Source organism: Terrapene carolina, unplaced genomic scaffold (genome assembly GCF_002925995.2).
Source record: "Terrapene carolina triunguis isolate 2854851 unplaced genomic scaffold, T_m_triunguis-2.0 Scaffold234, whole genome shotgun sequence".
In the NCBI taxonomy this organism is placed as follows: Eukaryota; Metazoa; Chordata; order Testudines; family Emydidae; genus Terrapene; species Terrapene triunguis.
The window spans coordinates 8,586,500-8,614,360 of record NW_020664585.1 but is presented as its reverse complement, the minus strand read 5'-3'; the positions used below and the strand labels follow the sequence as shown (position 1 = coordinate 8,614,360).

Below are 27,861 nucleotides of genomic sequence, written 5' to 3'. Positions count from 1 at the left end.
GCCAAAATACTGGGGGTGGGGTTGGGGGAAGGAGACACTTTCTCCCCCACCTTCAACTCCCAGTCAACAAAACTTGAATCGGCTACATTGAAAGTTCTCCTCTTTCTGGGAAGCTGCCTCATCAGGACAAATAAATATTTTCTCAAACCAATGAGTCACTTGAAAAGCTCCCTCCCACCCGCCCCACTGCCCTCTGCCTTTCCGATTGCAGGCTCGCTTTGCCAGCAGATGGAGTGCTGCAGGCAGCTGCAAGGCCAGAGCTTGGGATCACAAAGGCAAACGTGGAGAACAAACAGAGAGATCTCCCGGCTTTCACTTTAACCTTTTGTCTCTTGCTCTCCTAGGTTCATGCAGCATCCAAAGAATTTTGGTGTGATTGCTTCATTTTTGGACAGGAAGGTAAGTTGATTTGGTTTGTAACGAAGTGATTTTAAACCCCTTATCTGTCGCTGTCTTTCATTTATCTCAAGTGTTTCTCTAGCACCTGTCCCCAAAGTATCTAATGCACAGAACTATTCCTCCTGTTGAAAAACCTTCTTTTATAATGCCCGGTGTCGCCACAGAGTTTCTTTCACCAAAGAATCAGAGTCACTTTATAAATCCTGTATTTGCTATGGAAAGGCAGCCACTTCTGGGGCAGAGGGAGCCAGCGAGGTGTCTGCACACTAGCCAGAGGAGGGAAAGTGCTGGCCAAGGACGTCCGGGCATAGCCCTATTTTTATGAGAGAACGTGGGCCTGGAATGTCTGTGGAGAGCAGGCAAGGACCTTCGTTTTTCTGGTCTCATCTGAATGACCCCACATGAAATGAAGTCGCTGGGTCTCGGCTCAGCTTGGAAGGGTGCGAGGTGGAGTCAGCTCTAAAGGGATTTGGAGCTCAGGGTCCCAGGGTGTCAAACCTACGGTGTAGGCAGCTAAACCCACGCCTCTGCTTTATGCCACATTTTGTAGGCATCTCCCATCAACTGGAGTGTCTTGTATTGGGGGGGTAGCAGACATCCGTCGTGCCCTGTACCGTGTGCTGCCCCTGTCTCGGCTCAGGGCTGGGCCCCAGAGATGTTGTGACTAGTAACCCACTGATCTCTTGCATTATCGTTTTTCTTTTTTTAATTCTGAAAAACCATCAATAGCCAAGAGGTTTTTTGTGGTGGATAGACACTGAAAGGGCCCGAGCTCCCCAGTGCGCGTTCCTGATGGATTGATTTACATCAAGGGACTTTCCTGACCCCCCACTAGTTGGACAAACAGAGGAAGTATTTGAAAAGCAGACCCCAGAACATAGTGAATCTTCTGTTCCTCCCAAGACAAGACAAGCAATCTGTACGAGAGCGGGGCAGCCTGGAGGTTTGGGTGGTATCAAATCAGTAAATCCTAAATGGGCCCAATGTCGCGGCATCTGGGAAGGAAGTCTCTAGGCTAGCACTCCAGTCCTAGCACTTTTGACCTGTAGATCTCAAACACTTTGCAAAGGAGGGAAGCATCATTATTGCCACTTTACAGATGGGGAAATTGAGGCATAGAGCAATGAAGTGACTTGCCCAAGGTCACACAGCAGGTCGGTGGCAGAGGTGGGAAGAGAGTCCAGGTCTCCTGAGTCCCAGACCAGTGTGCTAGCAAAGAGACTGCCCTTTCTCTAAAAGGATGGGATCTGCTAGGACATGGCCAGCCACTTATTGTCCTGGTTGTCCAAGTTGCAAACCAACTTCTGTCTCAGGAGAATATCATCGTAGCCTGGATTAACACACTCAGATTCTGGAGCAGAAAGCTCCATTTCTCATCCCAACTGGCAAACAGGGCAATAGACACACAGACCCTCTTCTAGAAAGCCTAGCAGGCACATGGCCTATGAAACACCAAGATCTTCCCAGTTCTTCCACGTCATTAAGTCAGATTTGTTATGCCTTGGCTGGTACCAGCAGTCTGCTCTCTCTTCCAAGCTATAACATGTCTCTGCCTTTTAGTTATACTCTTTTACAACACAGGCTGTAATTATGGGACCCAACATGTCCACTCGCCTCTTTGTGATGGCAGTCAGAGAGAGATGCTCAACGTAATCAACTAATAAATTTTTAAATTTGTTTTTCAAACATTTGTAATCGTTTGTAGTGATCTTAGCCCTTGGAACAGGTAGGGGTGTGTGTGTGTGTGTGTGTGTGTGTGTGTGTGTGTGTGTGTGTGTGTGTGTGTGTGTGTGTGTAATTGGGGCTATGGAAAGGGATCCAATTAACGCTTTAGAACAACCAGACTCTGTTTTGCAAACAGCTTTATTCTCCCTGCGCGACTGCAACAGCCGTGTCGGCAGGTACTGTGCAGCCTACTTATCCTGTCGACAGAGCCGCCTCTGTGCATGCAGAGCTGCTCACTGTGCGGCTGCCTTCTGTACTAGAGCACCGTCGTGTTCCAAACTCCCCCTTTCTCCGGTTTTCTAATGCAACTGGTCCATACGTCGTTGCTCTAGGCCGGGGCCTGCCTCTCTCTCAGCATTGTAATTGGAATCCAGGCAGCAGCTTCTGAAGGCAGAGGACTCAGTATGTCAGATGGACAGGGAAATGTGTTCAACCCAGCAGTTGTGGGATCCAGCACTGCCGGCGCTCTATTCTGGATGGGGGGCACTGATAGGAAGGGGTCCCAGCTCATCACTCTAAAGTTCGCTGGGTGTTGAGTGTCCTGGGTATGCATGGGGGCTTGCTCTGTTCCATGGCTGAGCATTTCTCCTAAATCGCTGGGCCCATCCTGAGCTCTCAAGGGAAAGCCTTGCTCTGGGTGGGTGTGGGAATGTTTTTTGCCCTGCATACCTCCGGTAATCGAAGGAAACCCTGCTGTGTCGGGGTCTGGACACATGCAGTGTGTCGCGTGTGCCCAAACGCACAGTGCTGGAATCCTGCGCTCTGAAAGAATGCTAGTGTCAAAAGTGCCGTGCTCCGTAACTTCCTGTGTCGTTACAGACGGTGGCAGACTGCGTGCTCTATTACTACCTGACCAAGAAGAGTGAGAACTACAAGAACCTGGTGAGGAGGAATTATCGACGAAGGGGGAAGAATCAGGTAAGAGGTGAAGACAGATGCACGGGACCTTTAGCCCAGGGGTTCTCAAGCTGGGGGTTGGGACCCCTCGGGGGGTTGCGAGGCTTTTACATGGGGGATCGCGAGCTGTCAGCCTCCACCCTAAACCTCGCTTTGCCTCCAGCATTTATAATGGGGTTAAATATATTAAAAGGTGTTTTTAATTTATAAGAGGGGGTTGCACTCAGAGGCTTGCTATGTGAAAGGGGTCACCAGTACAAAAGTTTGAGAACCACTGCTTTAACCGGTCTCTCCTCCTGACCACACAGCAGCAATCCTTTATATTCACAGCCCACAAGTGTCAGGTTAAGGTGACCCATACCCGATCATTCCTCCTCTCCCCAGGGAGTGGGTAGCCTGGTTGCTGGCCGCAGTGGCTCTTCCCATCAGGGCACTGATCTTGGAATTGAAAAGCTGTTTGGGGCCTTGTCGTGGTCAGAGCGGTTCACTGACTGGCTCTCGAGGTGTTGTCGTCTGGGAAGTGGTGACATTTATATATTCTCCTCCTCCCCAGCTTATCAGTAGATTTAAAAAAGAGACTATTTAAAAAGGGAATTAGTGCTTGTGAAAGACCCGAGAGGCTGGAGTCCTCGGCGTACACACTAGGCAGTAGAATAAGTTTCCCCAAGCTGTCTACCACTGCACCTCACTGCCACGGCTCTAGGGACCACCAGCCTTACAGGTGAGAAGAATATTCAGTCCCCTTGGGCCATTTAGATCTTTGCCTCCCTCAGACTGTCAGTAAAGGTAACCGTTGTGGCAGTGGCTTTTGTGATATGGATCCTTGAGATGTATCTGCTCCTTGGGAACTCAGCTGAGACCACTGAACTCATTTCACAGACAACCCAAAAGAACTGGCAGTGGCGTGTGGTCACCCTGTGCGGTCAGCTCCAGGGCTAGATTTGAGCCAGTGACTGAAAGGTCACATTAACTCTGCCACTGAGATTTTCCAAGCTGTCTAAGGGAACTGGGTGTCCACGTCTCTTAAGCAGCATCGACCGTCTCAGCCCACGTCTTTAACCCAGTGGGAAGTGTGCTGGTGAATCCCGAACCTTTAGGAACTGTCCATTTCACAGAAGGGGGGCGGGGAGAATCTATTTAGATAACATGATGCTAGGGAGGGGAAAAAAGGCTAATGCCATTCTTTCTTGTCCTATTATATTATCAACATAAGCAGTTCATCCCGATGCCTTGCTATAAGAGGTACTTGTCTGATTGGAAGGGAGATAGGTAGCTTTACCCCAATTTGATCTCCACAGCATTAAGGCACCAGAATAGTTAGCACATGATGAATACCACAGTCTGGCCCAATTTTCTCTTCTTTTTTTCAGACTTAGAAATGGAAAAGGCCTATTAGGTGATCCATCTCCCTGCAAACATGGGATGGTTCCCTGCAGTACATTTTATAGTGTTGACCATGGTCTGTTTTGTTAGATCACAGCAACTAGGACGTGAGGCCACGTTCATTCCTTGTTCATATCAGAGGCACATGGCTAATTCTGATTTCAGTGTTGAATTGAGCAAGTAACAGGCACAGGGAGTGAATTTACCACCCTCCTCTGCTTGTAGATGTGCACCTGTGTGGTGACATACCTGCATATACTTCACTTAGAGTGTTTTATTTACATTTTAGGTTATAAACCATACTTGGTTACAAAAAGTCCCCGGGGGCTTGCTCACAATTAATGAATGGGCCTGTGTGTGATCACTAGAAGTAGGGTTCTGTCATTTTGGAGGCTTGTAAATGTCAAGCATTTGGAATTTGAGGATATCGATTAAAATAAGAGCGTCGGATCGGAAGTTTTGAAGGGGTATGTGGAATAATCAAGCCTTTATTAAATCTATTATTATTACCAAGCGCCCAGAAGTGTGCTAGGTGCTTCGCAGAAAAAGGAAAGCTGTATGGACAGATCTTCCATGGGCGTAATTTGGCATCGTTCTGTTGAAATCAGTGCATGGGTTGATTGGAGGTGGTGAAGCACAAGGGAACAATGAGACAAAACAGGGTCGGTATGAGAATTCGTGGTCTCAGCGCATAAGGTTTTCAGAAACCCTGCAGCTGTCTGAACAACAGGAGAAAGGGGGCTTCTATGCAACCTTCGTAACATCAGTCTGCATTCCACCTTGTTAACTAGAATTGATGCAGTTAAAGCATTGAACTTGCCATTCTAGATGGAAGAGATTTAAACATGAGAAACTGGGATTTAGTAGAGGGGGGGAAAAAAAGAAATGTAGTGTTTGTCGTAGCAGAGCATGCAGCTGAATTCAGATAGAAATCGCGTTTCCGCTGGGTCTTTTGTTGCTCTGTTGATGCTTTTGAGAAGGCAATATTGGTGGTTTTATTTGCTTTGAGGAAAGAGGGGAGCTCAGGGCGGGTAGGAGATAATTATGAGATGAAATGAGCTTTTCTAGTGTCAAGACTGTCATTGTGGTCTAGTTATTAGAACATAAATTTAAAAAATTCCCGTAGCTGCTTTGGCTGCTTGTCCCCTGGCAAAGGATATTCCTTGTACAGCTGCTATTTACTGCTGAAAGAGCTCTTGCTGCAATCAGGGACTTCGCAGGCTCGACATAATAAAACCCAGGAGGCTGGTGGTCTAACGCAGAATGTGGGCTCACTGGTTGGTCTGTTTTCCAAACTCGAATGAGAGAAAGGTGAGCAAATCTGATATCCTGTCATTCCTACTCCCCCCTCACCAACATGCTAACACTCTCTAAAATAATGACTTTGAATTCAATTAAAAAAATCACACTGCAGTGCCCTTTGGCCTTTGAGCACTGGATCATTTAACAATTTAAGGGCAATTCATAATCTTGAAGTTACAGTCTTAATACCTTAACCCCAGATAGAGTACAAAGTTAATTACATACTGTCTTTATGTCTGTGTTTTGTCAGGCGTTCTACAAGCAGATAACAAGCTTAGCTAATATACTTGAGCTTGTGTTAATGGGGATTTTAACTTCCCTGATACCTGTTGGAAGACTCTTACATAATATGCAAAACATAATATGTCCTGCAAGTTCTTAGCATGTGTAGGGAACAACTTTCTGATTCAAAAAGTTTAGGAAACAACTTGGGGGTCATCCATTTTGATCTGGTTTTGACCAACAGAGATGAATTAGTTGCGAAGGGGAAGATGGTTGGGAAGTTGGGAGGAAGTGAACATGAGGTGATAGAATTCAAGATCCTAAGGAAAGGAGGACACGAGAACAACAAACCAAGGACACAGGATTTCAAAAAGGCAGATTTCAAGCAACTCAGAGAAATAGTAGGCAGGATCCTATGGAAAGACCAATTAGGGGGGGGAAAAAGAATCAGAGGGCTGGCAGTTGCTAAAAGATGTAATACAGGAGGCTCAACATTTAAGCTATTCCGACACAAAGGAAAGAGAAGAGCCACAGAAGACCAGCATGGCTGCACAAGGAACTTTTTAGCTATCTGAAAACCAAAAGGAACGGAGGGGCATGTCCCCAAGGAAGTATAATGGGAATAGAGCGAGCATGTAGGGACAGAGTCAGGAAAGCCAAGGCAAAGAATGAGTTACAGCTGGCAAGAAATGTTAGAGACAACAAGAAGGGGTTCTACAAATAGGTTAGAGACACAAAAAAAAGATCAGGGATGGTATGCGTCCTCTGCTCAGTGGAGAAGGTGAGCTGGTAACAGAGGATGATCGGAAGGCGGAGCTGCTTAACGCCTACTTTGTTTCAGTCTTCACACAAAAAATAACATGTGACCAGATAGATGACCAGTGAAGTTATCATAGACAATAAAGGGGGAGGGATGCAGCTCAAGATAAGCGAAGAACACGTCGGGGATCTTCTGACTAATCTGAATGAATTCAAATCAGCGGTGCCTGGTGCTATTCACCCCAGGGTGCTGAAGGAATTCGCTAAAGAAATCTCGGCGCCATTGGCAATAATATTTGCAAACTCATGGATGACAGGAGAGGTCCTGGAAGCCTGGAGCAGGGCTAACGTAGGGCCCATCTTTAGAAAGGGGGGGAAAGGAGAAGCTGGGGAACTATAGACCAGTCAGCCTGACCTAGATACCTGGGAAGCTACTAGAGCAATGTCTAAAACATTCAATTTGCGAATACTCGGAGGATGAAGGGGTGATCACTAGCAGCCAGCATGGATTTACCAAGTACAAATCCTGCCAAACCAGCTTGATTTCCTTCTTTGACAAGATAACTGGTTTAGTGGTTAGGGGGAATGCAGTGGACATAATATACCTGGACTTTAACAAGGCTTTTACTATAGTACCACATGACATTCTGTTAAGTAGCTGGAGAAATGCAGGCTCGGTGGAACTGCCATTAAGTGGATACATAATTGGTTAAACAACCGCAAACAAAGAGTAGCTATTAATGGACTGTCAGATTGGAGGTAGGTCTCAAGTGGGGTTCCATGGGGATCTGTAACTGGGTTCAGTGTTGTTTAACATCTTTATTAATTACCTGGATGTAGGAATACAGAGCATACTGATCAGATTTGCAGGAGGGTTGCCAGCCCTTTGGAGGGTAATGCTAAAATTCAAAGGGATCCTGATAAATTGGAGAACTGGGCTATAGACAACAAAATGAAATTCAACAAAGACAAATGGAAGGTGCTCCACTTAGAGAAGAAAAACCAAATGCCCAAATTCAGAATGGAGGATAACTGGCTTGGCAGCAGGACCTCTGAGAAGGATCTGGGAGTTGTGGTGGATCACAGTCTCAATATGAGTTAGCAATGTGATGCTGTTGCAAAAAAAGCAAATGCAATTTGAAGCTGCATTAACAAAGGCACAGCAGACAAATCACGGGAGGTGATTGTACCGCTTTACTCGGTGCCGGTTAGGCCTCAGCTGGAGTACTGTGTCCAATTTTGGTCACCAATGTATAAAAAGGATGTAGAGAAACTGGAAGGGATCCAGAGGCGAGCGACAAAGATGATCAAAGGAATGGAACGCAAGCCATATGAGCAAAGGCTGAAGGAACTGGGTATGTGTAGTTTGGAAAAGAGGAGATTAAGGGGGGATATGATAGGGGTCTTCAAATACTTGAAAGGCTGCCTTAATAAGATAGAGAAATATTATTCTTGCTTGCCACAGAGGGCAGGACAAGAGGCAATGGGTTCAAACTACGGCATAGCAAATTTAGATTGTTTCAGGAAAAACTTCCTAACGGTAAGAACAGTAGGACAATGGAACAGATGCCTAGGGAAGTCATGGACGCTCCTTCGCTGGAGAGTTGCAAAAGGAGGCTGGAGCCATCTGTCTTGGATGGGTTAGACACAACAAATGCTGCATCTGGGCAGGGGGGTAGACCAGATGACCCTTGCAGTCCCTTCTAACCCTGTGGTTCTATGAGTCTATGAATTTTTTACCTTTTTCAAAAACACAGTTTTCTAATATATAATTTCATCATCACTCTAAAACTTAAAAAAAAAAAATCCGATCAAATATTACCGTGCACGTTACTAAACAGAAGCATGCACCGGGTTGAATTGAAATTTACATGCAGGCACACATGCATGGGGGGTATAAACTCTTCAGGACTTCCAAGACACAGTCTCCTTCAATGACTTACTCAGCTTCAAATTCACTTCGTGGTATGAGGGAATGTGTTGCTTCAGTCTTGTGTACGTGGCGAATCTGACTGGCTTAGCTCTAGCCGAATAACTATTCTGCTATTCCAGCCTAACTTCCCCATGTAGGCGCTCTGTTTTGGAATAAAAATGACTTCATTCCATGACAAATTACTCCATGCAGCCTAGTTCTTGTGGAATAAAGTCCCTTTTATTCCAAAATCCAGTGGCAAGCCAGCGGAGTAGACCTGAGAAGCTACAACGCGGTAGCTGTGCCGGGCGCTTTCCTCACGCAGACAAGCCCTAAGGGAAAGCCTCACTCCAACTGCAGGAAGGCAGGTGGTGCAGCACAGCTGGGGGCAGTGTCAGGATGCGGTGGATTGTCCGGCTATAGAAAGTCACCAGTTGACTCAGACAATGAGAGGGAGCCTGTGATGTTTTTCCTCACGCCTCCTCCAAAGTGTATCAATCAGGCTGTTGGGCTCGGGGTCAGTTTCATAGATCAGCTGCTAACTAAGCCAACTGCCCTGGCCAGGATGATTCAGAGGTAAATGAAGTCATCTGGCTAAGTGTAAACCCCCCCGCGCTGAGTCCCTGGGCAGGCCCACAGGATATGCTGTCATGGTTCTCCTGCTTGGCGTTGCAGTCAGCGCTCAGATATTCCACAGTGAAAGCTGCTTCCTCGAAAGTGTCAGAGCTAATGAACATTCTGTGTCCTCTCCGCTGACGGCAAAACAAACTGCCCATCCTTACTGCGCAGGAGCCCACAGCTGTGTTTTCCCCTATGCAGTGACATTTGAGCCGGCGTGTTGCAGTGATTAAAGTAGGGAGCTGGGAGCCAGAAGTCCTGTTCCAAGTGACTACGAGTGACTCACTGTATGACCTTGGCCCTTGGGCAGCTTGAATAGTTCTTGCCAGGCCTGAGAAACATTTTCCCATGCCCACCCTCCCCTGCCCTCTGCCAAAAAGCAACTGCATTATTTTTACAGACTGCTGTCCCGCACCCAAAAGAAACCCATTTCTTGTCCCCCGCGGTCACTGCAGTAATGTGAAGGAACAACACAAGCTCTGACTTTATAAACACGCTGTTCATTTTACGTAAACACTGTGTCAGACTGTGAAACTGTTGAGCTATTAAATATCTGCAGCAGAGACATGGCATGTCGGGCAAACTTTCCTTACGTTGTGTGTGTCTGACTCCATTTATTGGATGGGCATATGTAAGGCATGTTGGGAGTTCGTGTTCCTCCCCCGTTTCACTTGCTTGTCCCGTCAGTGCACTTCCATGGCTCAAGATTACTTACAATGCAGAAGAGCAAGGTCCTCATGTAAATCGATGTAACCATAGACGTCAGCAGGAGCTCGGTCGATTTACACCGGACAAGGATCTGGCCCTAAGATCAACAAGTTGTTTACATGAAGAATATATAGCGGGATCTTCAAAAGCACCTAGGTACCTCGCTTCTATTGAAATCATGGGATTGGGTGTCTAAATAGCTTTACAAATCTGGCCCATAAGTCTTAAATTTACCTTTCCTCAGTTACCCAGATCCATTTTTTCCCCTAAACCTTTCATTGCTATAAAGGAAGAAGTTTGCAATAAAATATCATCCTGTAAGCAGTACTCACCCAGTACCTCGTCAGCAAAGCGTGGAAGTGGGACATGCTGCCTTTAGTGGGACTTAAGCATGTGCTTAAAGTTGAGCGAGCGCCTGAGTGCTTTGCTGTATCCAGACCACAAGTAATGCCTCACTGCTAGCGGAACTACTTACGTGGGGGACAGTTCCTTGAGTAAGGGACTCGGAACCTGCCGTGTTAGGGGCTGGGAGGACCTCACTACCAGTTTAATATCACCAGCCTGGGTTTGGTTTGCCGATTCCCAGGCTCGTGCAGCATGCAGGAACTCTCTCACTAGGAAGAGAGGGTGCTCGGGATCGAGTCCCAGGCCCAGCTCGCTTTCCATAAAGGCAGCTAATCCTCTGGCGCTGGAGCACGGTAATGGATCCCCATGGGCAGGCCGTTGGTGTTTGACCAAATCCCTCATCAGAGCCACAAACTTCAGAATTTTTAACTGAACGTTTGTTGTCAAAGTTACTCCTCATGGAGAGCAATGTGCTTCTGCTCAAGGCAGAGGGCCAGATGGGGCCATTTCGTTTTTAAGCCAAAATCCCCACTGGGAATTTTACTTGGAAACTGATGGCGCAGGATGACTCAAAGCTTTTAAAAGCCACCACTTCTGATAGGAAAACGGATCTATTTCTGGGGCAGCCGCCTCCCGTGCATTTTCTTCAACTCAGAGTGGGCTCATCCTTATATTGAGGCAAATTGCAAGGGTCCCCCTCCCCCCGCCCGCCCCAGGGAAAACCTCATGATTTTGCAAATAAATATCCCATTTTTATGGATAGTCAAAACTCCTCTTTCTCTTTTTTTCTTCCCCAAATACAGCACCCCAGGGAAAAATAATCTCACCATTTATACGCGAAGATCAGAAATCAGTTGTTGTTTTTTTTTTAAATCTGCTTTCTTCGCAAAGATTCGAACTGGCCGCGAGACTGATCTACCGTGACCCCTAGAGATGGTCCCTGCAGGTCAGGATGGAGGTGTGCTCTGGGGCTGTGTGGGAGAAGCCTGCATTGTTGCTGACCTGTTCTGTTAGTGAGCTAAGGCGTGTAAATCTGGCATTTTTCGGCTGCGCTCTATTGACTTCAAACAAAGAATCACGCAGGGAGGAAGGATGGTTGGTGCTGAAGTTTGGGCGCTGGCCGGGGACCTGGGCACCAGGGCTCACTTTCCTGCTTTGCCGCAGACTTCCTGTGGGGGCGACACTGCCTGTCTGTGAAATGTCTGTGAAATGGGGATAACAGGGGTAAAGCTTGTAAGGGCCCCAGATATTCCAGTGCTGGGGGGGCCCCGTGGGTTCAGCAAGTAGGTGGTGGTAGCTGAAATGTGGAGACATACTCTACTTTCAAGCAGGCTTTAGAAATGAGGCGTGAGTGGGTATGAAATGGACAGTGCATGCCACGAGGGATCTGTTTGAAGGAGAACATTCAAAATCCAATATTACTTTACATCAAGCCCTTACGGGAATCCTGAATGTGCTACTTGGCTTTTAGTGCATCCACTCTGGTTTCCTGCCACTCTGGGCTCGTGCTGATCCCAACGTCATTCGAGCATGCTCATGGAAATGTCTCTTCACCCCCCTCCCTGCGCGTCTCCCCCCCCACCCCCCTCCGTCTTGTTGTGCTGCAGTTTCTCCTCCATTTCAATAACCCATCCGACGTTTTCCAAACACAATAAAAAGAATGCCCTAAACACATTCCCATTAACCCAGCCACATTGTTTGGCAATTAAATAAGAACGATATGGCCATATTTGGGAGAAAACTCAAGTCAGAATGTGCCACTGTAGAAGGGTTAGTATGTGTTCCGGGGGGGGGGGGGGGGTGTCTATTTACTGGCTAGCAAGGAGCTGGCAGTGCAAAAGCAGCAGGAGGATGTTGAGGAGTCTGATGAGGGATCTGGCGGCTGGTCGACACTGGGGACTTACATCGACGTCGCTGCGTCTCTCAGGAGGCACCGTGCTACTATAGGCAGACAGGGAAGCCTGGAGAACTCGCCGTTCTTCATCCTTTGAAAGCGTTGATGCAAAGTGCTATTGAATCAGGTATAGGACCGACTTCTGTTGGTGGAAGGTACAAGCTTTCGAGCGACACAGAGCTCGTCTTCAGGCCTGGGGAAGGGAGCTACGTACGAGTTGGGGCAGATTTTTAGGCAGAAGGGGTCGCAGGTGGGAGGCGATGGCTTGAAATGAATTGGGCAATTGGGGGTTAGATTGTTAAGCATAAAGGGTTTGAAGTGGGTGGGTAGCAGGCAGTGTGGTGTGTTACAGGTTGTTTTAATGAGCCATAAAACCAGTGTCCCTGTGAAGTCCTTGGCTTTTGGTTTCTGGCAGAGTTATGAATTTAAGTTCCCAGGCTTGCTGTTTGAAGGTGTGCAGGTTTCGCCTGAGGACAAGTATTGAAAGAGCCCTTCTGCTTAATAATCTGTCCAGGCTTGTAGTTAGGTCAGACACTAACTCTGTGTCGCTCGAAAGCTTGTACCTTCTGCCCACAGAAGTTGGTCCAATATAAGATATGGCCTCCCCCACCTAGTCTCTCTCGTATCCTGGGACTAACACGGCTACAATAACACGACCAATCTGCTGAAGAACGTCCAGCCAAGACAGTCGGGCACTTTGGTGTGGCTTAATTACATGTGTGGTGGAAAACCTCTTACAAGTGAAATGAAACACAGACTCCAGCTTCCTCCAGGGCCTTTGGGTGCTCAACCTCCCTGCTCCGCCCCAACCCAACCCCTTCCCCCAAGCCCCCCCCGCCCCACCTCTTCCTGCCCCGCTCTGCCCCAGCCCTGCCCCCACCTGACCCCTTCCCCCCAAACCCTCACCTCCGCCCCGCATCTTCCTGCCCCCGCTCCACCCCAACCCCACCTCTTCCCGCCCAGTTCCGCGCCCCATCTCTGCTCCTCCCTCTCCCTCGGCACGCCGCAGAACAGCTGAGCCACAGCGGACGGGTGGCGCTGGGAGGGAGGGGGACGAGTTGATCGGTGGGGCCACCAGCAGGGGGGAAGTGGGGGGAGCTGGCTGCCAGTGGGTGCTAAGCAACCATTAATTTTTTTTCCTTGGGTGCTCCAGCCCTGGAGCATCCACGGAATCGGCGCCTATGAAATGAAAAGCTCTTTCTTTCCCTGTTCACACGTGAGTTCAGGCTCCAGTATTTCTCCTGCAGCAGTCGATGTGTTCTCTACAGGTGCAAACCTGTACCCACGCGAGTAGTCCTGTTGACTATAAAATCCAAAGGGCATTTTGGATTTTAGCATTGTGGTTATCTTCCCTTTTGTAGGGGAGATACAGAACGCCAGGCTCCGGTCTTTGCTGGGTACCTAAAGGAGAAAGTTGTTTCTGAGGTGTGTTGTTTTTGACAGATTTGGGATTGTAAACAGCTCTGGAACAAGGGAAATATTCCAGCATTTCGTGTCACTGTTCATCTGCTTTCCAAAGCAGGCCTTGATGGAAATCCTAGAGAGGGATTTTCTGCAAGAACATTGGTGCTTTGTTTGCGCTAGGCATGCCTGCACTGTGGGTGAATACAGGACATCTGCCCCCAGCGTTGTCAATCTGGCATCTTTCACTAGTGATCTGTTTACAAAATTCCTAGAGGGGAGTGGTATAGGCAGCTTGTGAGGCTGCAGGCAGAGATAAATAGTGCATCAGAAGACAGTTAGTGGGTGAGAAGGCAAACCACAGAAGTGGAGAAAAATCCATATCCTGACTGGGTCAGTGAGTGTGGGCTGCCCTCCATCCCCATGTACAAATATGGTAATCCCTATTCTCCTTCCAATCTCTTGGGACTCGTCTTGCACAGGCAATCGATTCACTTTAAACAAAATCAGCAGCAACCCAAAACAGAAACCAACCCTCTTATAGAAAAGCCTGGGAGAACCTAAGAGGGATCAAATTGACAAGGTTCTGTAGAAATCAGTCTAAGCCTTACAGACTCTACTATTCTTGTCCGTAGTGTGGTAACACCAAGGGACCCTGGTCAGAGACCAGGGCTGAAGTGTGCTAGGTGGTGTACAAAGACATATCAAAAAGACAAGCTCAGTCCGGCGGAGCTTATAATGTAAGTATAAGACGAGTCCACAGGTGGATACAACAGGGGGCACAAGGTAACTGTGAGACAAAACTGATCCACAGAGAATCATCTCCTCTCTGAAGAGTTTGTTGGGGATTTTTTTAACCACCCTGTAGCAAGATTTTCTATCAAATTCTATAGGACAGTTCAAAGTACCTATAGGGAAGTTGTTATACTCTATTGACTGCCATAGGCCTTTTCCATATCTTGTGACAATTAGCCACCATACAAAAATGCAGTTCCCTACACTTCCATTGCATACTAGCAAAGGATCACCTTCCATGGTGTATTCTTATTTGCTAGGACTTCTCAGCAGAATTAGGCCAGTCGTTGACCGTGCATATTTTTTATGCACTTGTTTTCCTTATAGAATCTACAACCCAGCTCTTTGATTCCATTCTGCTTCCATGGTTGCTCTCTCAGATGGAGGCTCAGGACAGCAGTCATCAAAGCCAAGCACCCGACAGCTATTCCTCATTCTCTGCGTGTTGTTTCGGTGATAGCATGCTTTGATTTGAGGTTTTTCCCATGAGCGGAGGGTGCCAAGTATGGTAATGAGATGCGAGGCTCTGCAGCCTGTGGGGATTGGGACATTCCAGACAATTACAGCGAAGACTTTGGGGCATGGGTGGTGGTCATGTGATACATATATACTCTAAAAACAATAATAAAAGCCCCAGCCATCCACCCTGCGCTCTATATCCAGCCTGTCTGCGAGGGCCGCCTGTGGGTTGTGGTCTGACTGATGCTATTTGCAGCGGCTGCCTGGCATCAAGCCGCTGTCGTAAGTGTCTCTGCCCCGTGACCAGCACAAACCAAGGATGCTTTGGGGGAGACGTTGTGGAGTGCTGGCAGTGTTTGCTAGTGGTTAGAAGAGGGGATTGACAGAGGTTCTCGTATCTGCAGTGGTAGGTTCACCTTCTCCTTCTCCTACCCACTGAAGTCAGTAGCAGTCTTCTCAGGTTGGAGTCTATGGCTGCCTCCTGTGTGGGTGCGCTGGGGGGATGGGATTCTCTGTACCCAAGCAGGGCCGTACATAATGTGGCCCATAGAGTGGGTTCCTTAATAATGCTGGTGCTGTTTTTCCCCCCCCTCCCCCCCCAGACACCCCAAGCTCATGTAGAAAAGAAAACCACAGGCCTCCTGGTGCTTCTGTGCCCAGGTCCCTTCAACCCTTTGCCTTAAGCTTGTCTCTGAACTCTTTTTTAAATTTATGTCGCTCTGGTCACATGCGATGGCCCCAGAGCAAGCCTGCTGGCCAACCAAAGGCAAATGGGAAACAAAATCGGAGCCATTCTTCGGAAGTCACCCAAAGGAAAATCCAGTCTCCAGCGCTGTGTGGTGGGAGAAGTTCACTCCCGTCAGTGGCTTGGCGCAGCCTGCTCTCGTTCATTGCCAAATTAGAGAGGGGTGTGGGGGTGGTGCCTGTTCTCCCCAGGATGCATTCAAGCTCCAGGCCCTCAGATCCGTTGAGTGTTACCTGGGACACAGAGAGGTGCAGGGGTTTAGCTTAATCGTGCTGTCTCACATCCTGCAGGCTTGACCTGTGCCACGTCGAGGTCAGGACAGCAACTGAGGTGGGGTGGCAAGTCTTCCTTGGAGAGCCACGGGAGGAGGAGAACGGGGCCTGAGCCGCTGGAGCTATGGGTGGGGATTAGAGCTGGGTGGTGGTGATGTGGGGGGATGTTTTGAGGAATAAAAGAGAGAGAGAGAGAGTTTCTTACAGATATTTGTGAGTTCTCTTCCCCCACTGTGTTTTTCCAACCAGCTGTGCCCAGAACGGCTGGAAGTGAGGGAGCTGTGTGTTCTGAGCAGTGGTGGGAGTCACTGTAGTGATTAGTGTGCAAACTCACTCGTACTGCATATTGAGAGCTAAGACGGTGGAAGTAGCACAGTGAAACTGAGGGGGAAGCATCTCTGAGGGTATGTGCTTAGCCTGCTTGTGGCTCTGGGGGACACGTGTGTGTGTGTGTGCTCGCAGGCGCATTCACTTTGCCTCTCCAGTGATTGTGAAACGCTTTCCTTGTTCCACACCTAAATGTACCTTTATCCCTCACTAACCTGCTGGGACCTCGTGCTGCAAATTCCTCTCCTTGGAAACGCTGACTTGTGCTGGCAGCTGGGTGTGGGTCAGCGAAGCGAACCCTGGAATCGGGGGTTCTTTGGGGCAGGCGCAGCCTTCTTTGGGGGGGTCAGATTGCAGCAAGTACATTGTTCGTGTCTCGTACAAAAGAATCCCCCTTTGCTTTTTGTGGGGAGCGTCTCGCTTTAGGTCTGCCACAGCAGCCTGGGAGCCCGAATAGCCTTGCGGTAGGTGCGTGGAGAGTCTTGCAGGACACCTGCAGCTCTGAAGCTGGGGTGCTGTGAAGCTGGGGTGCTAGTGGCCACGTGAAAGGTTTCCTGGAGAGGGATTTGGCCTTGTGAGCAGATGAGTGAACCCTGCCACAAGCCTGATCAGCAAAAATCAGTGGGGATTTAAAAAAAACCCAACCCTGTGTGGCCCACTCCCCAAGAGAGGCTATGCCGGGGGGTCTCAGAACAGTGAGGCCTCATAAATCGTCTTTAACTCACACCTGGGCCCCCCTGCGATTGTATTACCACAATGGGGGGAAGGGACCAGAGGTTTCCCCCTTTTCCCCTGAGTGCCACTGCTGTAGAGTGTGCAGCTTTAGGTACTCTGCAGTGTGACGTACTAGCGGAGGGAGAGAGGTGTGCACTGGGGAGAACAACAGGGCTCGAGGTGGGAGCATTGGCGAGACAGGGTGAAACTTCCAGAGGCTGGCATGGTAGAGAAGGCTCTTGTGCTCCTGGAGAGGGGAGCTTGAGGGGAAGGATAGGGAGGAGGCCCGTCCTAGGTAAACCGACAGAGGCACTGGGAGAGCATTCCGGGCAGCGGGAGCTGCAGAGAAAAAGGCTCTCACCCCAATGGTGCTGACAGAGCATGACTGAAGGAACAGCCTCTCTGTGGCAGGGACCGTCTTCTTATTCTGTGTTTGTACAGCCCCTAGCACAGCTGGGGTCCTAGGTGGCTCGATAATTCAAACAGTGGGCAGGGTCAGGAGCGGAGCCGTGCAGTGTTTCTTTGCTGGGGGTTTTGATGACTCCGTTGAGCGGGGTTAGGGGGCTGAGTGGGGTTGTTGGAGAACATGAGTCTCTCCTGGACGCAAGGTGCAGGAGGCCACACTTCCGGGGTTACATACACAATCCCCTCTTGCCTGTGAGGTTCCTGTGTGTGGCAGAGGAATTGTCTTGATCCTCTTGACACAGTGCCATGGCCTCGAGTATCTCGGCCCCGCCGGGCGGAGGGGAAGGCAGGAACAGGAACTCTCCGGAGGCTTGAAAGCTTGGAAAATAAATAGCAACAGGCTGTAAGTTAACCCTGGCATCCCCCGAGATTAATCACGCTGGCTGCAGCCAGCCCCGAGCCCCGGTGACGAGCCCTGTGGTTTATAGATCATGATTCATCGGCCCGACTTAGCGCGACCACGTTATTCCAGCCGATTGCAAAATCGTAAGAGGAATGTTGTGGTTAGTTTACGGCTTAACTATGCAAATCGTCAGGAAGCCTCCCGAGCCGGAGAATGTAGACGCACCCCGCCCGGCTGGCAGGGCTGTGAGGGGGAGCGGGAAGCGCCGGGAGCCAGCCATGGGGCTGTACGGGAGCAGCAGCTCGCACGAGGCAGGGTCCGGGATGGAGCTGGAAGTAAGTGCTTCGGGGAGCCGGCGGGGAGAGGCTGCCATCCTTCCAAGCGGGGACAGCTGCCTGCGAGCTGGGCCTGGCTCCTGCGTGGTGCCTGTGAATCTGGCTGGAGCTTTCCGAGGGCGGGGAAACCTCCCTGACTGGACCGACCGAAAGGACTTCGCTGAGGTGCCGAGCTCCCCGAGAGGGACGCTTGCCCCTTGGGGGGGGGGGGCTGAGGCCCCTCGTCCTCTGGGACTGGGTGGGGGGGAAGCTGAACGCACAGAGCCTGCTCCCCACCCCTCCTCCTGCGGCCTCCCGCCAGATCCCAGCAGCTGCTGGCTCTGGGAGGAAGTAAACAGAGGAGTGGGAGGAGCTGCACCTTTCCCTCCCCACCGCTGGCTGGGAGCGTGTATGGCAGGGAGGGGTGCAGTGAGGAGCCCCTCACTGCTCAGGGAAGGCGAGTGCTGCCTCGGGAGCCGGGACCTCGAGAGGAGGGAAAGGGAGGGGCTGGCGAGTGAGAGCTCCGCAGGGGCCAGAGCTTCACCGCCACAAAATCCTCATGACATTAGAGCCCAAAGGAGTTGGCAGGGTCACTTCCCGCCTGGCTGCCTGGGGGCGGGGTGTAATTTGGGTGTGTATTATTGTAAAGATAAGAGAGCTGCTGGCGGGGGGCTTTGGCTGGCATTGCCAGTGGGTGGGTGCGTGCTGTCCCTGCCTGGAAGGAGAGTTAAGTGGAGGTGCACACGGCTTCTAGGAAAGGCTGCCAGCTCCATGCTTGACTAGAGCTAATCCGAGCCCTCTGGGAAACGAGGACAAAGGTGAGCAGCTGTTTATAGTTACTGAGCAGCCCAGGCGGCAGCGCAGGGCGGGAAGGGCCCCGGGGAACGTCCGCCTGCACCCCGGGGCTTGGAGAGCCGTGCTCCTCTCGCGCGCCAAGCTGATTTCAATAAACAGGAGGGATTGAGGGGAACGATAAGCACCAGCGTCGGTGCTAGAGAAAGATGGGTCCAGGGGTTAGAGGACTAGCCTAGGTCCTGAGAGACCTGCAAGTCCCTGCTCTGCCACAAACTTCCCATGGGACCTTGGGCACGTCACGTAGCCTCCGTGTGCTTCATGGCCCATCTCTGTAATGGGACAAGAGCCCTGCTGTGCCGCTCGGGGGTGTTATGAAGATACTTGTGTCACACGGGGAGGGGCTCAGATATACAGAAATGGGGGCTGATCTGTACCCTGGATAGATGGATGCTTGAGCTGCCAGGAGTTAATTCTGCTCCTGCCCACCCTTGGAAACACGCCGTGCCCATCGGGATCGTCCGCCCTACGATGAGAGAGGACCCACGCTAACCCCCAGCACCGCTTGCCGCTTCCCCCCGGAAGGCACTGGGATTCGATAAAGCAGAGGGGCTGTGGGCTGGATATCGGGGAAACGTTTCCTGGCAAAGAGACTGTGGAACGGTGTCCCTGAAAACTGGATGTCACCCAGTGCTAGAAAATATACTTCTAGGGCTTAGTCGTGCCTTGGGCGAGGAGCCGTGACTCGCTGGCTCCAGGTGTTTTCCTGCTGAGAGCTCTTCGGCCCGTCCTTTCCTTTTGTAGTTTTGCCATGGAGAGCGCCGACAGCACAGATCTCTTTATTTTCCCCTCCAAGCCTTTTGTTTGCTTTGTTTTTGTTTTACTTCGTGGTTTTTCGATTTGGCTTCTGGATAAGAGTCTGTCTTTTCTGCATTTGTGCAGTGCCTAGAACCATGGGGTCCGGGTTTGTGACCCGGGTTCCATGGTGCTACTGGGAGATGTCCACGTTCTTGGAGTGCCAGAGCAAGTACTTGGAGCACTTCCTGTTTGCATCTAACCTGTGCTGCAGTGTGTGGGCTCAACCTCTCCGGGTTCCTCCGTGCTCTGTTCCCAGCCAGGGCTTGCTGGGTTTCAGCGTGATGCTCACTGCTTTGGTGGGAAACGTGGCGTTCGTCAGTATGGCCGTACCCCAAGGTTCCTTCGCAGGCTGGTTGGTGGGTATCTCACTGCACTCCGGGGCTCTGCTGACGGCTCCTGACATTCCTTTTGCTGCAGCGGATTCACAGCATGGGGAATAAATAGCTTCAATAAGAGATCTGCTAGGAATACACCATTTGAAGAGACATTTAGCCAGGAGGCCTTCTGACTGGGGGAAGGATTACAAGCTGAATCAGTAGCGTTTTTCCTCGGTGGCCTTGTGCTAAAGATGTTGACGCTGATGTTGTTTTACAGTTGGGATGGGGCATCATGATAATAACCGTTCCTCTGCTGCAGTAGGATGTATTGATTCTCACAGTCATCTGTGCTGTTCTGATCCGTCTTAGGGCAACACTGCCATTTGGGTAGCCCAGCCCAGGGCCCAAACACTAGGGGGCGCCATTGGCTATTTTATGTATGTTTGTGGTGGGGTGAAGCACACATTTTCCTGTGAGATGATGCTGGGTTAATGCTGTGGCTGACGTTGCATCAGACTTGCTTAAAAGTGTTCTGTGGGGCAAACTTAAAAAAAAAAAAAAGGGCCAGCTTTCATCGGGCGGGAAGGAGACCCGGACACAGCCTTTCAGCGTACGTACCCCACAAACCCGCTGCCGGAAGTGGAATTGTGTGTGCTTGTTTAAGCTCCAGCCGGTTGCGTTTCTCTTTTCTGTTGAAGGATCGAATTACTCAGATGCACGTCCCATTTCGCAGGGCTGCAAGGGACATCGACTCGCTTTGGGCTGCGTCCGCATGCGCATGTATTTCGGTGGGTGTGTTTCGTTGCCTTTTTGCTCCCGTCCCACTCTGTGGTTGTGCTCGTTGGCGCTCAGAGATCATATCATCTGTGCTATCCCAATCTGATACTGTGCGGAAGAGCTGCAATTGCCGTACAGGATTACAGCACTCTGGTTTGAATAAGTGCAAACGCAAGATAAGATGATACAAGCCTTCCCTCAGGAACACAGCTTTGTGAAGCCATGGACAGGAACTCTATGTGGCGATTGTCAAGGCCAAAGGAGCTGATCTATCCAAGGTACCTCCATGGCCCGCATCTCTGGGCACCTCACCACACCCCCTGTGATGTTGAGAAGTGCTATTAGACCTATTTTTCTGTATGGAGACCTGAGGCCCGGAGCAACTAAGTGAGTTGCCCAGGCTCTCACAGGCAGCCTGTAGCAATGCAGGGATTTGAACCCAGGTCTCCTAGGCTTGTGCTCTAACCACTGGACCATCCTTCCTGTCTGTTGTTCCCACCTAGTGTGTGTCAGTTTAGAAGGGAAGGATGGTAATGTCACATCCATCTCAGCTCTGCCTGCTGGCTCCCTTCTTGTGAGCAGGCCAGGGGATGTAATAGGCTTGTAAATTTCATCCCCCTTTGCTTGCATGCTGTGGGAGATGTCTACACTACAGCGGCTACTGCGACACAGTTGTGGGTCTGCAGCTGTGCTGCTGTCGCGTCGGTGCTTCCTACATCGACGGAGGGGTTGGGCTCAGCTGGGTAATCCACCTCTCGGAGAGGCGCTCGCCGGGGCGAGGAATGAATGTTTGTGTCGACCTAGCTGCCTCTACAGTGGGAGTTAGGGCAACCTGCCTGCGTCGCACCGGCTGTGAAATTTCTCACAGCCCCGTCCAGTGTAGTTAGGTCAGCCTAAGTTCTAGGTGTAGGCCAGGCCTGAGCAAAGGGGAACCAGTGATGGGGTGGGGGGAAGGCTGCAGGAGGGCAGGGACACTGTAGCTCGCCGCACACTGACTGGGGCGTTTATCAGTGAGGCTTCGAACTGAGAAGCTGGCGTCTTTGCAGGAATAAGAGGCAATTTGCTGCTGTTGTGGTCACAGGCGTGTTTAGGGCCTGTACCCGTCTGGCAGGGAGGGGCTGTTAGCCTGCGCGGTGATCCGTCTCCTGGATCACTCGATTAATCGTTGACCTCAGTGTGGAAGATGGGCACTTGGACGTCGTGGCAGCTAGTGCGCCTTCTGCTCTGCATCCTGAATTCCATCTGCTGCACAGAGGCCTGTTTCCCAAAGCCCACAAACCACGAAGGAATCCATCGGTCTGGAGGTTAATTAGGGTTGTGTGACCAGGGCAGAGCAGGCCTTCTCCTGGCTGTCTTAGAGAATTCCTGCCTGCACCACCCCAGGCAGTGAGGAGTGTCCATGATCCCTTCTGGAGGGAGGAGTGGACAGGTGATTCCTCAGTGCAAGGGGCTGTGGGCTGCCAAAAGCTTCTGTGACTCTGGGCGGAGAGTGGAGCAGTCCTGAGTAGCCCTACAGGGCAGGGGGAGGAAGATGGTGAGGAGATGCTGGGGCAGCCAGAGCCGGCTGGCAGTGCGGATCTGCTACTGACCCAGCCCTGGGAGCACGCCTAGCTACATAACGCCCGCTGTGGCTGGCTGGTGTTAAAAACACAAGGCCCCGCTTTTCATTGGCCTTCCCACAATAGCTCCCCAAATAAGCACACCCCGCCCCCTCGCCTGGTGGCCGAGCAGCAAAGGGGGAGCGTGCGGCCTCGTCTAGTTCACCGCATGCTCCCGGGGTCCTGGCAGCACTCGGACACCATGGCACAGGTTCAGTGGGATAGCGCTGCAGCAGGCCCTCCGGGGGAGCGCTGGGAAGTCATGGCGGGGGGGGGGGGGAATATCAGTGGCTGCTCAAAACTTTCACCCCAAGCGGGGGTGAAGCTGCGAGGGGCACCCCGCCCCGGCCTTTTACACGCTCACTGGCATCTGCACGTCCTGGGCTGTCGTCACGCGGTGTAATTCAGCCCATTGCGAGGGAGAGGGAGGCAGGTCTGGAAAGTGCAGTAAAAAGGGTTGAAAAAAGCCTAAGGTTTTTTTTTCCTAAAACCCGTTGGGCCTCGTTGCTGAAATGGTTAATAGGGAGGGAATGTGCCGGATCTGACCAAATGAGAAGCCTAGCCCACCCCACCCAGACGCCTCTCCTCAGGAGACCATCACGCCCTTCGAAGCTCAGGAGTCTTGCTAATCTTGTGGCTCTTTGTCCGAGCCGAACCCAAGCTCCGGAGTTCACTGGCGAACCGCGTCAGTGACTCAGAAAGTGTCACGGAGTTCAGGGCAGCATTAGTGCAACGCAGGGAGGTTGTGTTGTGCGCTCCTTCCCCGTCAGCCTGGTCTTTGCCATGTGCTGTGTTCAGGATGATCCTCGCTGATCCTCGTGCAGCTCTGCTCCCCTCCTTAACCACCTGCCCGTGGGTAGCGGGGAAATCTGGCCTCTCTGCCGCAGTGCCAGGAGAGGGACTGAGCATGTGTAATATTTGACCCTGCTTGTGTAGAGGGGGTGGGACCAGGCCAGTGAGGGAGGAGGAGCTGAGTTAGAGGGAGGGTTGCAGTCCGAGCTGAACCTTTTGGTGGGCGTAAATCATACCCGTCGCATTCTGGAGACATGGGTCCATGGAGGTTGGGAGATTCCTCTTAGCCGTGAGAACGCTTCCTGCAAACCCAAGAGGCCATCAAAGGAGCAGGAGGAAGAACAGTAGCTGCTGTGTTTGCATTTCAGTTTTATTTCAGGATTTGTGTTTAAACCAAGCGCTTTTGAAAAGCCAAATAAAGTGGTGCAGTTGCCACCTCCCGAGAGGTCCTCCGTGCCTTCAGGTGCGTTGCCTCCATGGCTACAAGTGGTGCTCTCGCAGACGCATGTGGCTACCTAGTAGCGGTTACTCAGCAAGTAGCTTGTATTTGCTGCCAGCAACAAAACTGTCTCTTGGTGTTCCTGAGGACAGCAAGCAGAGAGTGCTTTGCACTCGTGAGCATCGGATTCCACTTCTGCAGCAGCCTCCTTGAAACGAATGCAACAGATTATTAGCATTAGTTAGTATTATTAATGAATGGCACTAAGTTTAGCCCCATCCAGGCTGCTCTCGCTAACCCGCAATGAGGTCTGAAAGATCCCGCCCCCGATTTCCTGCCATCTAACGCCCTCCACTGCTGCTTCCTGTCCATGCAGATGCATTGGCAGCAGTTCCTCTAGTGTGATCTTTTGGATGAATGAGGACGTGCATTGGGGATCTAGCTAGACAAGGGCATTTTTCTGGCTTGACTCTGCAGGCGCAGAAGCACTTGCTTGTAGGGCTTCGTTATTTACACTTGCATCAATGTCCGAGTCTAAATCTCCTGTATTGATTTGATGATGCGGCATTTAAATACCCGAACGGCTTCTCTGAACTTGCCTGATTCATCTAGCAGCTGTGTGAATTGGGTCGAGAGACCGTCTCTTGCCTTTCAGGGGGCTCCCTCGCCCCGGAGGGAGGAGCACCGTGTCCATCCCCAGATCTCGATATAAACCCTTTAGATCCCGCCCCTCTGCAGTGAGTACCACGTGAGTGGAGCTCCATGTCTACACAGGCCCAGTGGCTGCCCATGCAGAATTCATTGCAGGGTCGGAAGCGGTTGATACTTAGAGACGTTTTACTTTTGCCAGTCCTGAGAACCCAGGCTTCCAGCTAAGCTAGGTTTACCTGCCCCAGAAATCTCCTGAGACAGCCTGTTGCAGGCCCTGTTGCAGACTACAGAGCTTCTGGCGGATCAGAGGAAGGTTTGAAAAGCAATTGGGTATTCTCTGAACTGCGGTTCCAACCCTTTCGAAGTTCTCCCGTCACTACGTCCGATTCTTGGCTGCTTCATGCCTCGTGTCGTCATTTTCACTAGTGCCCCGCGGGCGTGAAAGGCTGCCGTTCTGATCTGGCTGGGCTTCACGCTCCCGTTGTGCAAGCGCAGATGCCAGCGTAGGGCAGCAGGCAGTGGAGAATCAGGCTCGCTCTTTACGATTGCCATTTGGTTTGTGCCATTTGAACCTACACAAATAGAAAGAGAGGCGCTGAAGTCGTGAGCGCATCCTTAAAGTGAAGCACGTGCCTCCAGTACTTTGCCGAATCAAGGCCTGAAAGAACACGATGCTTTCCTGTCGCTTCCCGTAGCCCATTTCGATAGCTCTGCGCGTCTCCGTTAGCACTAACCCTTTGGGGCACAAGAGTTCACTTGGCGCAGAACGCTGGTGCACGGGAGATCTGTGTTCACGGGCAACGCTGGAGTGTGCTATCAAATCGCACACCTCTGCCATAAAGCACCTTCCTAGCAGCTGCAAGCAGGACGCACAGGTCATCCGGGATCAGCCCTTCTGCGGATCAATTCAGTTTGAGATTTCTTCTTTTCAGCCTGTGGAATCCTTTCCCCAGGGAAGCTGCGCTGGCCAAGCCCCAGTGGATTTACTATAGGAAACAGTCCTGTATTAGCTGGGGAGCTGCATGGCTTAATAAATCATTTCCGTCTCTAATTTCTACATCTCTGTGGAATTCCTTTCATTTGATGCTAGCCAGAAGGAGGTCTGAGGAATCGGGCCTCCCCCGTGCTGTCTTCCTGCAGCTGCAAAATGGAACCCAGCATCATTATTATCATTTTACAAAAGCTCCCGTTTGGTAACATGAAATGCCTGGGAGGGGGGCGGTGCCAATAGAGTTTTGATGGGCACCTGCACAAACTCTCTTAAAGGAGGGTAAAGACAGGTGGGTGCCTCACACCCAGCAGTGTTTGGGGCAGATGGGAGTAACGGCTTCTAAATGAAGTGTCTGTCAAGCTGTGCTGAGTCTCCTCCAGGTGATCAGGGGTCAGGTTTACTTCTCCTGCATAGTATTCATTGCGTCACTTGCCCTGAAACGGGTTGCGTCGTTTGTAGCCTCTGCAGCCTCGTCGCTTCTGTAGCCAGTGGGAGCCTTTCCATTCACCTTCATGGGAGTTGGATCAGGTCCCCAAGCACAGACCCAAAACGGGCTCTGATCTCTGCATTAAGCTTTCTGACCCACTGGCCTGCAGCAGCCCTGCCTGCCCCTTGACTGCAGATGTCCACCCCGTGGCTCAAGCAGCACTTTGTTCGTTTCCCCTCTCGGTCAGCCCCTTCAGCATTGTTTAAATGCGCTTGTTTGGTTTAGTCCAGGTGCTGAGATTTATCCGCCTCAACAGTTTTTTTTTTTTTATTATTGTCCCTTGTTTTGCAGCAGCAGCAGCAGCAGCAGATGCCCCGTAGCAGCCAAGAGGAGAAGGATGAAAAAGAGAAAGAAAAGGAGAAGGAGGCAGAGAAGGAGGAAGACAAACAGGAAGCAGAAAACGACAAAGAAGAACTGACAAAGTAAGCAAGTTTTCTCCTTTCTCTCCGCTCCGCGCCCCTAGGGATCATAGTGTGCACTGGGCTGGGAATGCATCATCTCAATGTTCCCTCCTTAAGGAGAACCGCACTGGGGGGGGGGAGGAGAGTGGTCAATGCTTTGAAGTGCATCCAGCAGAATCTGGGCTCTGATCCCAGTATTGGGTGATCCTTTTGCAGGTTACCTTGGATGTGCTGCGTGTACCCCTCTCTTCTCCTAGCACAGAGCAGGCTAAACCTGCTGCTAGCAAAGGAGCGAGTCTATTCGTTTATAGATTTCCCCTCTTCCCCCGCATCCCTGGAGAGCCTAGATGAAATCACTGACTTGCTTTATAAAGCCGATCAGTCCATGAAGCAGCTTTGATACCAGGGTTTGTTTTATTGTTGCAAGATATCGCTGAGCCTCCTAGAGTCAAAGCAGAACTCAGGATGCAGCGGAGCATAGAGCTTCACCTTTAGCGGTGTTGCTGTCGATGTGAGATCTTCCAGCTCAAGGGATTCGACCAGTTTTATAACCGTGCTTGGCACCGCCTGGCTTAGCAGGGAACGCCGGATTTGTTGCTGGGAAAGGTTGGCAGGCAGACTGCTAGCTATCTGTAATGGGCTTAATACTTGGCTTAGGAGAACATCTGGCTTCATTATATCCAGGCTGCCTAAACATTTACCAGCAGGTCCCTTTCAAGAAGATAAATGAGGAGGAGGCGATGATAAATTTGAATGGCCCAGCATTAAACCTGTCTCTGTCAGGTCTCTGCACACTCTTGGAACTGCAACCATCTGCAAAAAAAAAAAAAAAAAAAAAAAACCCAACCCACCCAAAGTCAGGCAAAGTGCCCTCGTTGCAAACTCCCAAAATATATCCCATCACCCAGTGATTTCCCCGCTCTTGCAGGGAGAAGAATGACGACACGTCCGGGGAGGATAACGACGAGAAAGAAGCCGTCGCTTCCAAAGGGCGTAAAACCGCCAACAGTCAGGGCAGGCGCAAAGGCCGCATCACCCGTTCCATGGCTAACGAGGCCAACCACGAGGAGGCAGCCGCTCCTCAGCAGAACACAGAGCTGGGTATGTACCTGCTGGGCACAAAGCCTCCGTAACCCAAGGTGGGGAGGAGGGGTTTGTATCAGTCCAGCCAGCTGGGTGGAGGGAAGGCGCTGGGAACAAAGGCTGCTGGGTTTCGCCTCTGTTTTGTCACTGATTCATTGGGCAGCCTGGGACACGTCACCGTGCCTCAGTTTCTCTATCTGGACATGGAGGATGATAATCCTGTCCTACAGCCCTGGCTCTTTAAAATTCCTCCTGTCCTGAGGAGTGGGAGCGATGTTTCACCAGCACCTCAGGATTACCCAGTGGAATTCATCCAGCTGGACAGGAGGCATCTCAGAGGGCCAGGCCTGTGTCTCACCAGGTGAGGTTTGCGTCACGTGGAACCTCAGCTGGAAAGCCCCGAAGGAAGTCAAAGGGAATTGTGCCATTTTCAGCAAAGCCGTGCAGATCTTCATGCAGGCCTCTCTGTACTGCCGGTGGCTATTGAGTGCGAGGCCATCCTTGGGAGTCTGGCTGGCGGAGTGTTTCACCATGTGCCCTGAGGCAGGCTCAGACTGTCCTTGAGAGCTCCACAGCCAGCAGAGACACAGTGCGCTGCACCTGCCCGGGGGCCTCGCTTGGCGTCACTGGCTCCCTGCCCTGGCCCCCGCTCCCTCCAGTTTGTGGGGTGCCTGGT

At 51.0% G+C, this 27,861-nt stretch overlaps 1 protein-coding gene across 1 annotated transcript in view; it reads left to right on the top strand.

Moving 5' to 3' along the window:
• The window catches only part of NCOR2 (nuclear receptor corepressor 2), a 392,352-nt gene that overhangs the window by 267,442 nt on the left and 97,049 nt on the right, over positions 1 to 27,861 (top strand). Inside the window, exons 13-16 of the mRNA XM_024196814.3 lie at positions 345 to 399; positions 2,944 to 3,042; positions 25,993 to 26,123; positions 27,031 to 27,203. Of these exons, the coding sequence (XP_024052582.2) occupies positions 345 to 399; positions 2,944 to 3,042; positions 25,993 to 26,123; positions 27,031 to 27,203 (458 nt within the window). The remainder of the gene's footprint in view (positions 1 to 344; positions 400 to 2,943; positions 3,043 to 25,992; positions 26,124 to 27,030; positions 27,204 to 27,861) is intronic.